General features: G+C 39.0%; 1 protein-coding gene across 2 annotated transcripts in view; it reads right to left on the bottom strand.

The window, feature by feature from the left end:
- PSME4 (proteasome activator subunit 4) overlaps positions 1-13,637 on the bottom strand; it is a 104,439-nt gene that overhangs the window by 8,620 nt on the left and 82,182 nt on the right. For both annotated transcript variants that reach the window (XM_060754559.2, XM_060754560.2), the window contains 11 exons: positions 13,318-13,471; positions 12,851-12,920; positions 12,275-12,400; positions 10,944-11,096; positions 9,462-9,566; positions 7,646-7,737; positions 6,836-6,967; positions 6,474-6,682; positions 6,212-6,297; positions 4,593-4,721; positions 1,989-2,144 (listed from right to left, as the gene is read on the bottom strand). In XM_060754559.2, the coding sequence (XP_060610542.2) occupies positions 1,989-2,144; positions 4,593-4,721; positions 6,212-6,297; positions 6,474-6,682; positions 6,836-6,967; positions 7,646-7,737; positions 9,462-9,566; positions 10,944-11,096; positions 12,275-12,400; positions 12,851-12,920; positions 13,318-13,471 (1,412 nt within the window). The remainder of the gene's footprint in view (positions 1-1,988; positions 2,145-4,592; positions 4,722-6,211; positions 6,298-6,473; positions 6,683-6,835; positions 6,968-7,645; positions 7,738-9,461; positions 9,567-10,943; positions 11,097-12,274; positions 12,401-12,850; positions 12,921-13,317; positions 13,472-13,637) is intronic.

Raw genomic sequence — 13,637 nt, 5'->3', positions numbered from 1 at the left:
CATGGGCCATCTAGTTCAACCCCTGCCATGCAGAAAAAGGACAATAAAAAATACCCCTGACAGATAGCCATCAAGCCGGTTTAAAAGATTCCAAGGAAGGAGCTTCCACCACACTCCGAGGCAGGGAGTTCCACTGTTGAACAGCTCATATGATCAGGAGGTTCTTCCTAATGTTCAGGTGGAATCTCCATCCCTGTAATTTGAACCCATTGCTCCGAGTCTTAGTTTCAAGGGCAGCAGAAAACAGACCTTTCAACTTTCTCTTCTGCAGGATATGTAAAGAATGGATGTTTGAATGTATGTAGAAGGGCAGAAGAAACAGGCCTAAAGAAAAACCAACATGGAGTTCTCGCAAGGCATGATATGGGTCGGACTTGGCAGTCGAAGCGAGGAGGCAGCAAGGCATAACTGCATGACAATGGACAATAAGGTGTGCGACCGAGCATGTAAGGAGTGAAAGGAGTGTGCAGGTGTACCCCATAAGTCATATGGCCTGGAATGAGGCTGTTCTGAACTTGAAAAGAACAAGGACTTGAAAGGGACAGAACAGCCTGATTATTAAAAAGAAGAAAAATGGATTTTGGCCTATAAATGCAGGGGACTCCAAGAACATACATGCTTCCTGATCCATGGCAACAGAGCATCTGCACCTCCTCGGAAAAGACTGAGAGTATGCATGAATGTGTGTGAGAGAGTATGAGTGAATGTGTGTGTGCACGAGAACTCTCCCTTGATGTCATTCTGATATGATTCTGTGATTATTGTATTTCAATAAATGTTACATGAATAGTGCTAAAACCAAATTTGGTCTCTAAAGTGCCTCATTGGTCTAAACTACCTGACTATTCCTTGAACACTCTGCACAAAAGAACAGGAACCACTTAACAGCTAAACATACCCAGTTCTTTAAGATGCTCCTCAAAGGGCCTGGTCTCCAGACCTTTGATCATTTTGGTCGCCCTCCTCTGGACCCCTTCCAGCTTCTCAATATCTCTTTTGAACTATGGTGCCCTGAATTGGGCACAGTATTCCAGGTGAGGTCTAACCAAAGCAGAATACAAAGGCCCCATGACTTCCCTCGCTATAGACACTATATTCCTTTTGATCCAACTCAAATTTCCACTGACTTTTTAAGCTGCTGCATCACACTGTTGGCTCATGTTCAACTTGTTGTCCATGAAGACTCCCAAGATCTTTCTCACATGGACTGTTGTCAAGCCAGGCATCACCCATTCTGTATCTTTGCATTTCATTTTTTTTCTGCCTAAGTTTATTATTTTACATTTGAAATTCATTTTGGCTCTCTAATCTGTTAAGGTCATTTTGAACTCTGATCTTGTCCTCTGGAGTATTAGCTATCCCTCCTAACAGAGTGTCACCTGCAAACTTGATAAGCATGCCCTTCTACACCTTCATCCAATGACAAACCTCTTCTGAATCGATCATGTGAAGAAAATACTTGTGACAGATTTGCCTCACAGCTGACATGAATCAGAAATAACTTGATGGCACACAGCAATTAAGAAATGCATTTTGCACCAAAATAAACAGAGAGAGAGAGAAAGGAGATACAACATGATAAAAAGCATCAAGCATAACAGTCAATAACATTAAAGTCCCACTGGTTAGAATAAGGGAGAGTTAAGTGTCCACTTAACTAGCCTTTTGTTATCAGCAAAGACTGTGGTTGCTAAAAATCAGAAATGGGCCACTACAGAAAGGCCTAAGTGTAGCTGAAATGGATAGTTTTAACCGGTGAAATAAACATGCAAATTAAAATGAATTGTTATAGAGATGAACCCATTTCATTTTCTGGCACAGTAACCACTGTAAGAAGAATCCAAGTATGCAGCTATTAATATATGTTTTGAGTGGATAATAGAACATTTTAAAAAGCCCATGCGTCAGATCCAAAGCTACGATTCCAATCGCATTACGCAAACAGATGTACAAGTTGACAAGAAATTCAAACGTGCGTATTTGTTCACCTCAAGCTGTTCATCTTCCAGTAGTTTTATAACCAGCCATCTGATGTCATCTACTGCTTCTTCATTGTTTAGGAAAATAAAAAAATTATAAAATACCATGGTTTGGAGGTAGGTTAACACTGTGTACCTAGCATGCCAGGAACTATTCTTTGCTGTCTGCAAAAAGTTAAAGAATAAAAAGTGGTTAGAAGAATGAGTTAACAAGGAATCCACAAATCCTCCATACAGGGGGAAAAAACAACCTCCTTTAATTACATTGCAAAACAGTAATAATGGGAAGTGGGGTGGGGGAGATACATTGCTAAGAGTCTTTGGGATGAGCAAATGGCCCCTTCACTTTGACATATGGTTTTTAGTTGCTATGAGGATCAAGCACACACTAGTCCTTGAAAATCCCTATCCTCTCTACTTAATGTCTTTCTCCATCTTGACAAAGCTTTTAAATGTTGCCCTGAGATGCCTCCAAGAAAAAAAGCCAGGGTTTGAAGACAGCCATTAAAATTGGCTCTCTTATCTAGTTTTTATATAATGCCCATATAAATGTGAACTTGGTATGCCTCAGCCTCCCATGTCTTTCCACTCTCCTCAAGTTGCCCAGTATATTTATTTACTGTATCTATATACCACCATTCTCACACCTGGGGAGACTCAAGGCGGTTTATAATATACTAATGGCAAAAATTTAATGCCAACATACATGTAGACAGAAAAAAATCACACTAACTAAACACGGACATATAACTATAAATTAAAATCATTAAAACAATTAAACATGAGACATAAACAACATTTAAGCATTGAAAAGCCTTTAATGCTTCCCTCCCTGATTCAGGGAAAAACATCATTTGTCATGACATTTAAATCAGGAACAGTAGTTTTGAAGCCACTATTAGAAACAATGCTAACTGTAGCAGAAGCCAAAAGAATAACTAACATCCAGAAACTGGAGCCCCTGGGGGTGCAATGGGGCAAGGTGAGTTCCTGTCTGTCAGCTCCAGCTTCTCATGCAGAGACATGAAAGAAGCCTCCCACAGGATGGTTAAACATCCTGGCGTCCCCTGGGGAATATAATTGCAGACGGCCAATTCTCTCACACTAGAAGCGACTTGCAGTTTCTCAAGTCGCTCCAGACAAGAAAAAATAAATCCTGATACTGAAACATTAGCTCTTTCAATCAATTTGGCACACTAATCAGCATACTACCTAAATCAGCGTTTCTCAACCTGGGGGTCGGGACCACTGGGAGGGGGGTTTACAAGGGGGCCTCAGAAGGGTTGCCAAAGATCATCAGAAAACACAGTATTTTCTGTTAGTATGGGGGTTCTGTGTGCCAAGTTTGGCCCAATTCTATCGTTGGTGGAGTTCAGAATACTCTTTAATTGTAGGTGAACTATAAATCCCAGCAACTACAACTCCCAAATGTCAAGTTCTATTTTCCCCAAACTCTACCAGTATTCACAGTTGGGCACATTGAGTACTCGTGCCAAGTTTGGTCCAGATCCACCATTGTTTGAATCCACAGTGATTTCTGGATGTAGGTGAACTACAACTCCAAAACTCAAGATCAATGCCCACCAAACCCTTCCAGCATTTTTAGTTGGTCATGGGAGTTCTGTGTGCCAATTTGGTTCAATTCTATCATTGGTGGAGTTCAGGATGCTCTTTGATTGTAGCTGAACTATAAATCCCAGCAACTACAACTCCCAAATAACAAAATCAATCCCCCCTTCCAATCCGACCAGTATTCAAATTTGGATGTATCAGGTATTTGTGCCCAGTTTGGTCCAGTGAATGAAAATACATCCTGCATATCAGATATTTACATTACAATTCATAACAATAGCAAGATTACAGTTATGAAGTAGCAATGAAAGTAATTTTATGGTTTGGGGTCACCACAACATGAGGAACTATGTTAAGGTCACGGCATTCAGAAGGTTGAGAACCACTGGCCTAAATACATGATGGGAATCCCTGGTAGTGCATTTCAAGTTATCTGATCTAAGGGACTGGCAATCCCCACCTTCTCAAGCCAGAGATAGTGATACTATATTTGTGTCCATTGGCTACATTTTTTTTCTTTTCTGGGATTTTCCAGAGAATAGCAGCAGGTGATGTCTTGGCCAGAACTGGTACACGGACCATCATGCTGACTAGCACTGCTTGACTGCTGACTGCATTAAAGAGCTATGAAACAACAGAAGGTAGCTCTGTGTCTGTAAAAACCCAGTTCCCAAATATTACTTGAACTCCACTGTGATCTAGAAATGTAATATGGATCACAGATTGCTAAACTACAGCTTATGCTAGGTCCTGAGGACAGAATTAGGTCTAAATTCAACTCCAGTGGTATTCCAATGACACCTTTTAATGTCAACCCATATTACTTAATCATTTTATCCAACTTTGTGAGGAAAAAATATATTACTATCTTTGGAAGTGCAACGGAGGTATGAGAAAACCTGCCCTCAGCTCCTGCCACAGGACTTGTCCTTATCACAGACACTCTGTAAAGGTGAATGTGTTATAATGCAGTAGGACTTTATGATCCAAGTCCTACGGAGATGCAATTTATCCACTTTAAATAAATAAATCATAACTTACTTGTTTTAGCACCTGAAGTACCAAAGGCACTTGTTGGGGATACAGCAATCCCTGAGACATTAATGATAAACACATTTTAGCATCTCTCTTCAATTCATCGTAGCTATTATCGTTTTCTACAGGTGCAATCTGTGGAAATAGTACAAGGGAAATTTGCAAACACTGATTTCTTGACACATGTTGAAGATCACATCATATATATTTGTTTATCTAAACAGGAACTCCCTGCTGTGGAACTTCCTTCCCAGGGATATTAGCTCGGCCCCCTCCCTCACGGCCTTTAGGAAAAGAGTAAAAAAGCCAGGCTCTTTGAGCAAGCTTTTCATAACACACCGTAATTGGATAAATACAATATGATGAAATAAAGAACATGGAACGGTGTAGATGTTGCAAATGGATAAGGAGTAGCATTGACATTAATTATTATAGTTTTAATTGTTTTTTATATGGATTTTATTATGTGATATTAAATGTTTTTAATTGATATGTATATGTATATGTATGTATGTATGTATGTATGTATGTTTATGGCATCTAATTGTTGACAATCTGAGTCGCTTTCGGGCTGAAAAGAGCGGGATAAAATGTAAATAAACAAAAGAAACTGGAATTATTGCCAATCTTTTGTAGTCGGAGTATGCGACTGGCTTCTTTATGATATCTATCCCAAAATGGGTATTATAAAGAGAAGACATAATAGCCATGTATAAATATGCAAGGGGAAATCATAGGGAGGAGGGAGCAAGGTTGTTTTCTGCTGCCCTGGAGACTATTTGCATACAGAGAGAGCTATATTAAAAAGATGGAACCACCACCCCCCAAAATCACAAAAATGAGGCAAAAACATTAAGAGATGAAATGTTTTTGAAACTTTCCCCACTATCTTCAAACCATGTATTTTTTGAGAAGGCAAGGAAAGTTGTGATCTGTTGGCAAATACACATTTAATTACAATTATACAACTTTCAGAAAAGACAAATACATCATTTTTCCCTAATATCTCCATGCTTTACAATGCATTTTGTCTACCTGTCAATAAGCTTTCAGATTCCCTGATTACAAAATATTTTAGGTTAAGCCGCAAGCCACAAAATGCACTGCAGTCTTCACCTCTTTGTCAGACATGGATTCATCCTTGTAGAGATTCTTTCGGGGAACCAAACAGGCAAGATTGGGACCACTGTGGGGATGCTTTAACAATTCAAAACACTGTCATGCAAAACAACAACGTCCTTGGCTAGCAGTGTGTTTTGTCCAAATTTTAGGTTTTGGTGCTTCTACAGCCAGAGTGTGGATAATTTCTGACTTACCCTCATAGCTCTGCAGCTCCATACTGTGTCACATAAGGTGAACACGACTTGCAGGTGAAAATGAAAGGGACCATAAAAGCTCAGTCTATTCTCACCCACATCTGATTGTCAAATCTTCCCGTGTGACTCAATGCATGACAGACCAGCAGAAGTGGCTTGCCAATCCATATGCTTATGTCCTTCAAACAAGGATCTTGTTAAGAGATGAGGACTTAATAAATGGCTTATTTGTCATGCATTGTCAGTTTAACCTTTACAGGAGCCCAGTCTACAAAGTGAATGCAAAAATCTGAGTAATAAACCACGTACCTTGAAAAACAACGGTAAAAGCTGGAGTTGTTCTGTCACAGCTGTGGAGAAGGCTCTCCCTGCACTTGCCATCAACCACTTCAGGACTGTTGAAGTTAAAAGTATGACAAAGAATACAGCTCATCATGGGGTGAAATCCATCAACAGGAAAAAAAGAATACTTAAAATGCATTCTAACTGGACTTTTTCTTAAAATATATCTCCAGTTCCCAATTGAGCTAACAATGAATTTGGTTCTTGCTAGTTTGGCACAGGGACTTACTGGTTTTCAAGAGTTTAATGCCCTGAGTTCGCTCATCTTCATCTCCGATGCCATTCTCTTCCATTACATGATTTTGGATTTCTTCATCCACTTCCATAAGGGGTTTGAGTTTTTCAAGTATTCGGGAAGTGAATTCATGGACATGAGGAGACTTCGTTGGCGTAGTATTTGGTAAGGAAACATCTATCATGAAGATGTATGTCAAAACGCTACATAAAAGAAAGGAAAACACACTGGATATTAAAATGCTTTTTTAAATGGATAGTTTGCAGACCAGGCATGGGCAAACTTTGGCCCTCCAGGTGTTTTGGACTTCAACTCCCACAATTCCTAGCAGTCTACCAGCTAACTTTGATACTAACCTTCCTATCCTCTCTCTGACATTTTTGTAAACCTGGGTGAGTTTAGGTTCCAAGTATTTCAGCAATCTGTGCAGCAGTTCTGGGACTCTCCATTCTTGCTGTGCAAGGCCTCCTTGGAGCACATACAGACGGCTAGATGGGAGAAAAGAGGAAGAGACAAGTTTGTGTAACACTTCAAGAAACTCAGTAAAGTACCACCTTCCCTTCATCAAAGGAAATAGTGATGTAAGCAGATATAGTATAAGGGATTTTTTTGTCATCAGATAAAAAAATAAAATCTTTACAAAACAACAGACAAAAACAATTCCCTCTTGTTTTCAACACTCAGTGGACCGAGTGAATATAAATACTTTGATAGAAGCGAAAACCAAAACTGTAAAAGTACAATCCTTGCTGATATTAAGAATAAATCAGATCCCTTATCAATCTGTAAGAGTGTTTGTCATGTGTCTCTTTCTATTGAAGCCTTAAGAAAAAGAACCTTTACACCTCCTTGTATTCAGCCACCTAAATGTTTAAATGTTTCACACCTCCCTTCTGAAAAAAAAAATCCTGAGTAAAATACTACATATACATACATACATACATATATATATATGATGCTCCCTGATGCCAAGTATCCATCTAGCCTTTTGTTAAGCCAATTAGTGAAGTCATTTTGCTCTTAGGGATCCAGACAGATGAACTGTGATGCCTTATAAGATGCCTCTTCCACTGCATGCTAAAAGGGGAACTATCTGTTGTGTGTAAATCTGAGCCTCACTGTCATCCATGCCTCAACACAGAAATAGGAGAAATGAAAATGTTTACCATGCATCGACAAATGACCCTCCTTCACCACTCAGTGGAGACTCCAACAACAACTCAAACAACCAGTGCAGCTTCCGGGGGTCCCTGCTCTCCTGTAATAATAATTTTTCAAAGAAAGGGGGGGGGGGATCATTTTTAGCAAAAAACAAACAAAACTTTCAATTCAGTCTCAAACATTTCTATTGTATGAAACAGTGTATTTTATATCAAGACAATGTGTTTTCCCCCTAATAAATACTTTCCGCCCAAACCAGACTATTTTTTAAGATGGGAGATTTTCCAGATATAGTATATAGTCTATGACATATGCTATAATATATATATTCCAGATATAATATATAATCTATAATACAGTAGTCTCATTTATCTGGCATAAACAAGTCACCAGAAGGTTGGATAAGTGAAAATCTTGGATAATACGGAGGAATTAAGAAAAGCCTATTAAACCCAAGGAAAGGCAGGAGGGAGGGAGCCTCTTGACATCACTCCCAGGCTTCTCCTGCACGCAACTCCCCCCCTTCCTTCCTTGCCTTCCGCCTTCAGTGCCCGCTCCCTTTCTTTCTTTCTTTCTTTCTTTCTTTCTTTCTTTCTTTCTTTCTTTCTTTCTTTCTTTCCCTCCCTCTTCCATAAAGCAAACCTTTCCGCTGCTGGGGAGAGAGAAAAAAGGGACAAAGGGAGAGGGAGAGAGAAAGAGAGCTGAGCCAGGGCTGCAGGGAGGGGAGCAAAGTGAGGATGGGTACCTAGATGGGTCAAGAGTGCCAGAGAGCAAGGCCAGCGGATCAGCCAGGGCAGCCTCAGCGGGGCTCCCCCTTTACCCGTGTGGTCACTTCCCCAAAGCCTTGCCTAGTCTGAATGCAAGGTCCCAGGGAGAAGAGAGACCACAAGGAGAGAAGCTGAGTCTGGAGCAGGAGCCAGAGAAGGAAGAGAGGAAGGGAGGGAGGGAGGGGAGCCTCATTGCAATTGACTGAGGAAGAGGAAGAACCTTGTTTTTATTCTTCCAAGCCAGAAGCAGCCAAGGCATGTTGGATAATACAAAATGTTGGATAAGTAAAGGTTGGATAAGTGAGACTCTACTGTATATACTCTAATTGGATTGCATCTCGTTCAGATTGAGTAAAATCCCCCTGTGATCCTGTCCTAGTTTTGGATCTGAACAAACCTTTGCACAAGTACTCAGGCATGAGTCTCACTACATTAGATAGGACTTATTTTCATGTAAATATAAGCAAACATATTACAATTCTAAGCTGTAATCTTATATAAAATATAAAATTCAATAAGACTTTCTTCTGCACAGCATAGCACCACGTTGCAAGTTTTGATCAAGTTTTCCAGTTCTTTTCTATATAAATGTGATAGCTAGAAAGCAGTAGCCAGATCTATAATGATCACTGTAGACAAGCTGCCATTTCCCACAAGGTCATAGAAGGGTCATACTTCCATTAGCACCTTTTATTTTTAATCACAGCTTGGAGATGGAAAATATATAACTGTTTAAACCACAAATGACCTTTGAATCTGCCAAGTACAGAAAAAGTGATAGCTGCAAGGTGAAAGGCATAAGAAATGGGAGACAAGAAGTAGTGGAGAAACTGAGCTAAGGAAACATTTTGCCTTACGTAGCTTGGCAAAACACTGAGTGCTAGATGAGAAGATACAGTTGGATGGATAGTTTCCTTTCTCACCCCAAAGTTAACAAGAATGCACATGGAACCCTCTGAAATCTAACAACTGAGTAAAAGTAAGAGTAGAAACTGGCAGCAGATCTGTGCTTCCTAAATACAGTATGGCATGACAAGGGATGTGCAGGACTTACACACGAAGTTGCTATGCATGTCCCCCAGTCGTTGTAGGTCTCCACTGTAATGTTGGATAAAGCTGTTCTTAAAAGTGGGCAAAGAATTTTCCAGAGGTTCTCCACCTGCACAGAAAATAGAGAGAAAAAGGGGAAAAAAAGAATGATATGAGATGAATACATGACAGTTCCAATTTCTTATAGCAAAGGATTTAATCTATACTATATAAAAGTCGAAGCATGTATGTTTGTTTGTCTGTACCAGAAGAGCTAGGTGAAGTGGCCCTCTGTAATGTCAATGGGGGAAAAAAAGGTGACATAAGGAAAAAGGAAGGAAGGAAGGAAGGAAGGAGGGAAGAGTAACAAAAAAAGAGCTATGAAGGGATGTGGTGACACAATGGGTTAAAAACCGCTGAATTTGCTGAACAGAAGGTTGGCGGTTCAAATCCATGGAACAGGGCGAGCTGTTAGCCCCAGTTTCTATCAACAGAGCAGTTCGAATACATGCAAATGTGAGTAGATCATTAGGTCAGCAGGAGGGTAAACTGTACTCCATGTAGTCATGTCAGCCACATGACCTAGGAGGTGTCTATGGACAATGCAGGCTCTTTGGCTTAGAAATGGCGATGAGCACCACCGCCAGAGCCATAGATGAGTGCCACCCCTCAGAGATGGAAGGGGAACTCTTTGCCTTTATCTGTGTTTCGTTATTTCTAGGCATTTAATGTTTGCCTTTCTGTTTGTGTTTGTTGGAATCCACCCTGAGTCCCCTCAGGGAGATAGGGTGGAACACAAATAAATTATTATTATTATTATTATTATTATTATTATTATTATTTTACTGACACAACAACTCAGTATGACACGGCAAACAAGATATGCATGCTGGATTTCGTATCACAAAATCACAAGTCAAACACTTCCCAAGCATTTAGGAATGTGTGATTCTTATTCTTATTATTCTTATTCTTATGTTGCCTCCAAACTTTATGAGGTAAGCCCTCTAAGAGCTACAGAATGGAGAAAGGGGGGGGGGGGGAGGAAAGGAAGGGAGAAGGAAAGGAAGGAGAGAAAGAGAATGAAAGGGGGGAAAGGTATGAGGGGGAGGGAAAGAGAAAGAAGGGATGAAAGCAGGGGGACAGCAGCCCCAACAAGGCCCATATATATGCTAGTTATTATAAGGATAGAGCCCAGCACGGAAACCTGAAATATGAATAATCCCAGGTTTCTGTCTGAGAAATTATAGCTTTAATTATTGATTAATCATAACAAACCAAACAAAAGAAAACACTCTGTATTAAAAAGAAAAAAAATGCAAATACTCATTATTTAAGCATTCTATTCTTTTTTGTTTGTTGAGGAAAGCAATTTTCAACAGCAGCTATGATCTTTGAAGCAAAACTCACATTATTTCTTTATACACAGTCTTTCTTCAATAATTCATATGACATTTTGCAAGTCAAGAATTTCATATGCATTTTTGCCAACAACACAATACAATACCTTGTCAAATGTCCAGTGTTTGGACCCTCTTATCAAACCAGCTACAATTTCAGCTACACATCGCTGGGTACTCTCATGGGAATCTGCAGCAAGACGTTCCAAGTGGGGCTTCAGCATAGGCAGGAAAGCATCATCAAAGTTTCTGAACAAGCCCTGTGAAAAAGAAGAGGCTTAATGCTGTGCCTTAATAGTTCTAATCACTTTTATAAAAGGGCTTGCACTTTTAAATCTAACAATATCAAGATGACAGTTCTTCAGAACACCTGAATAATATTCACAACAGAGGAAGGAAGGTTTTCTGCACATTTTGACAATTCGCATATTTATATCTTTTTTGTATTATACATTTATATGACACTCTTTTGTACAAATCAGGACAATTGCATTAGCTCTAAAAGACAAACACAGTCATGATCCTGAAAAGGAACTGGAGACCTCTCTCTATATATGTGGAATACTCCATTTGTTTGACAATTCTTGAATTATAGCCCTGTGCTCACATCCAATGGAAGTGAATTCTTAAAATCTACCCACGTCTAAAAAGCTATGTACAATGTTAATTGTATTGTGTGGGAGGCAAGGGGGAAATATTCCAAATTATAGAAAATTATCTCAAGCCTACATGTGTATATAGAGTACTTTCTGAGTAATTGGCAATATTTTACTTAACATATTTTTTTCATGTGAGCTTTCACAGGTGTCTCAGTTATACTTCTTTTATAATACAAGTATTGCAGAGTGTGTTCAAGTTACAGCAACTCCTGTGTGTGTTTGTGTGTGTATGTGTGGCAAAGAATTATCAGAGATGAATTGCCATCACCTTACTCTGAAATATATCCTAAAGTAGCTAGTATTCTTTGGCAGTCTTACACCCAAGTACTAAACAAGGCCAACCCTGCTCAGCTTCCAAGGTCAGACAGGATCTGTTTCCTCTCAGATATTAAAGGCTTCAGTGTTGCAGAATGCAATATAATGAATTTTAATATAATTATCTGGCTCTGAAAATCAGTCGAGGCCTTCATAAACCTCAGGCCACATTTTCCCTTTTGGATGCAATTCTGGCCTAATACAAACCAGATGTTTAGATGTGAACTCTGAGCATGAAGAGACAAGAGAAGGGGCTGGGAAGAATGTCTGGGCTTCAACATTCAATTTCAACCTTATAAACGATACTTTATAAAACCCTGAATGATCACCACAGCTAGGAACATATGAAGTATAACCATTACAAAACTGTAGCTGAAAATAGAATTTGCTACAGGGATTTTCGGCCTTGGATGTCACCTTTTTCAAGAGAAGGCCAGAAATCAAAGTAATATAAAACTAGTTACCTTGAAGAGGCAAAATCTGCGAGGATTGAATTTATCTTTTCCTTTTCTATCTTCTAAGGAAAGGAACTTGATTAACTGCTCAACAAATTTTGGATCACAAAAATGATCATATATGACTTGTTCTGCCTGTAAGAAAAAAACAATACAATGGAATTATAAACTCACTATCATGCAATACTTAGTTCAACAGTAAAGGCAACAGTGTTAGACAAAAATCTCTACATGTCTGAAGGTACCTTAACCTTCAAATCAATCTCAATGACAATAGTAAAAGCTGGAAATTATCACATTCTCAAAGTCTTTCATTTGATGTTCACATAAAGGAAAATATTAACATGTTACAGGTGATTTGCAAACTGACTCTTCAAGTCACAAAAGGGCAACAAATTATCAGTTATGTTTTTTTTCCTGTTCATGATTTCCTTTCTTATTTTAGCTGGGATATATGTAAAGCCCAGTTAATCAATGAGCACCTTTTCATTGCTCAAACCACCAAAAGTCACCAAAATATTACATATATATGTTTTGAATTGGACAAAAATGACTTTTACCAACATTTCAAAAGACTGCACTCACCTCTGAAAGCTCCTTTCGACTCCTCCCAAGCTTTGGTTGCTCTTCTGCTGAAGCATAGACTTCCATATTTCTAGAAAATGCAAGAAAATATAATAATAATAATAATAATAATAATAATAATAATAATAATAATAATAATAATCTTTATTTTTAGACCACCCTCTCTCCTCAAAGAGACTCAGGGTGCTTTACACACAAAACAGGCAAACATTCAATGCCTTTAAAAATCCAAATACTTAAAATTTGCAAATAATCAAACAGGCAAAAGTCAAACCCACAAATGTGAGGGGCTGAGTACATATGTTATAGATGTATGCCCCAAAGAGCTATTCAACTATAAAAGAAATATTAAATAAGCAACATTGACTGCTTATCAAATCAAGTATGGACAGCTCTCAAGATACAATAGAAGGTATGAAGTGGCTCCACTCAGATTGATTGAATTGGAAATATAAGCCAATACTTACTGAGGCCAGGTGTAGTATCCCCAGTGTGTTTTTTCCACAAAATGGCAGACCTCCCAGGCTTCTTTCGTCTTTGGTAAATTGGCACTGTCATAATGCAGCCACTGGTTGTCAGGTCTGTCACCAGCCTGGATAGAAGGAGGCCGAGGGACTCCAGCTTTTTTCAAGAAAGACAAAATTACAATCCATTAAGTGTCTCCATCAGTGGTGTGGAACGATTGGGATTTTCTTTGGATAGACAATTTAAAAGTCTGTGAATTCTTTATCTGATCTCTTGTCTTTCCTGTCAATTTATAAGACACTTCATTTCCTGTCAATTCCAG

Source organism: Anolis sagrei, chromosome 1, assembly GCF_037176765.1.
Source record: "Anolis sagrei isolate rAnoSag1 chromosome 1, rAnoSag1.mat, whole genome shotgun sequence".
In the NCBI taxonomy this organism is placed as follows: Eukaryota; Metazoa; Chordata; class Lepidosauria; order Squamata; family Dactyloidae; genus Anolis; species Anolis sagrei.
Note: the sequence above shows the minus strand (reverse complement) of the source record. Positions and strands in the feature narration are given on the sequence as shown.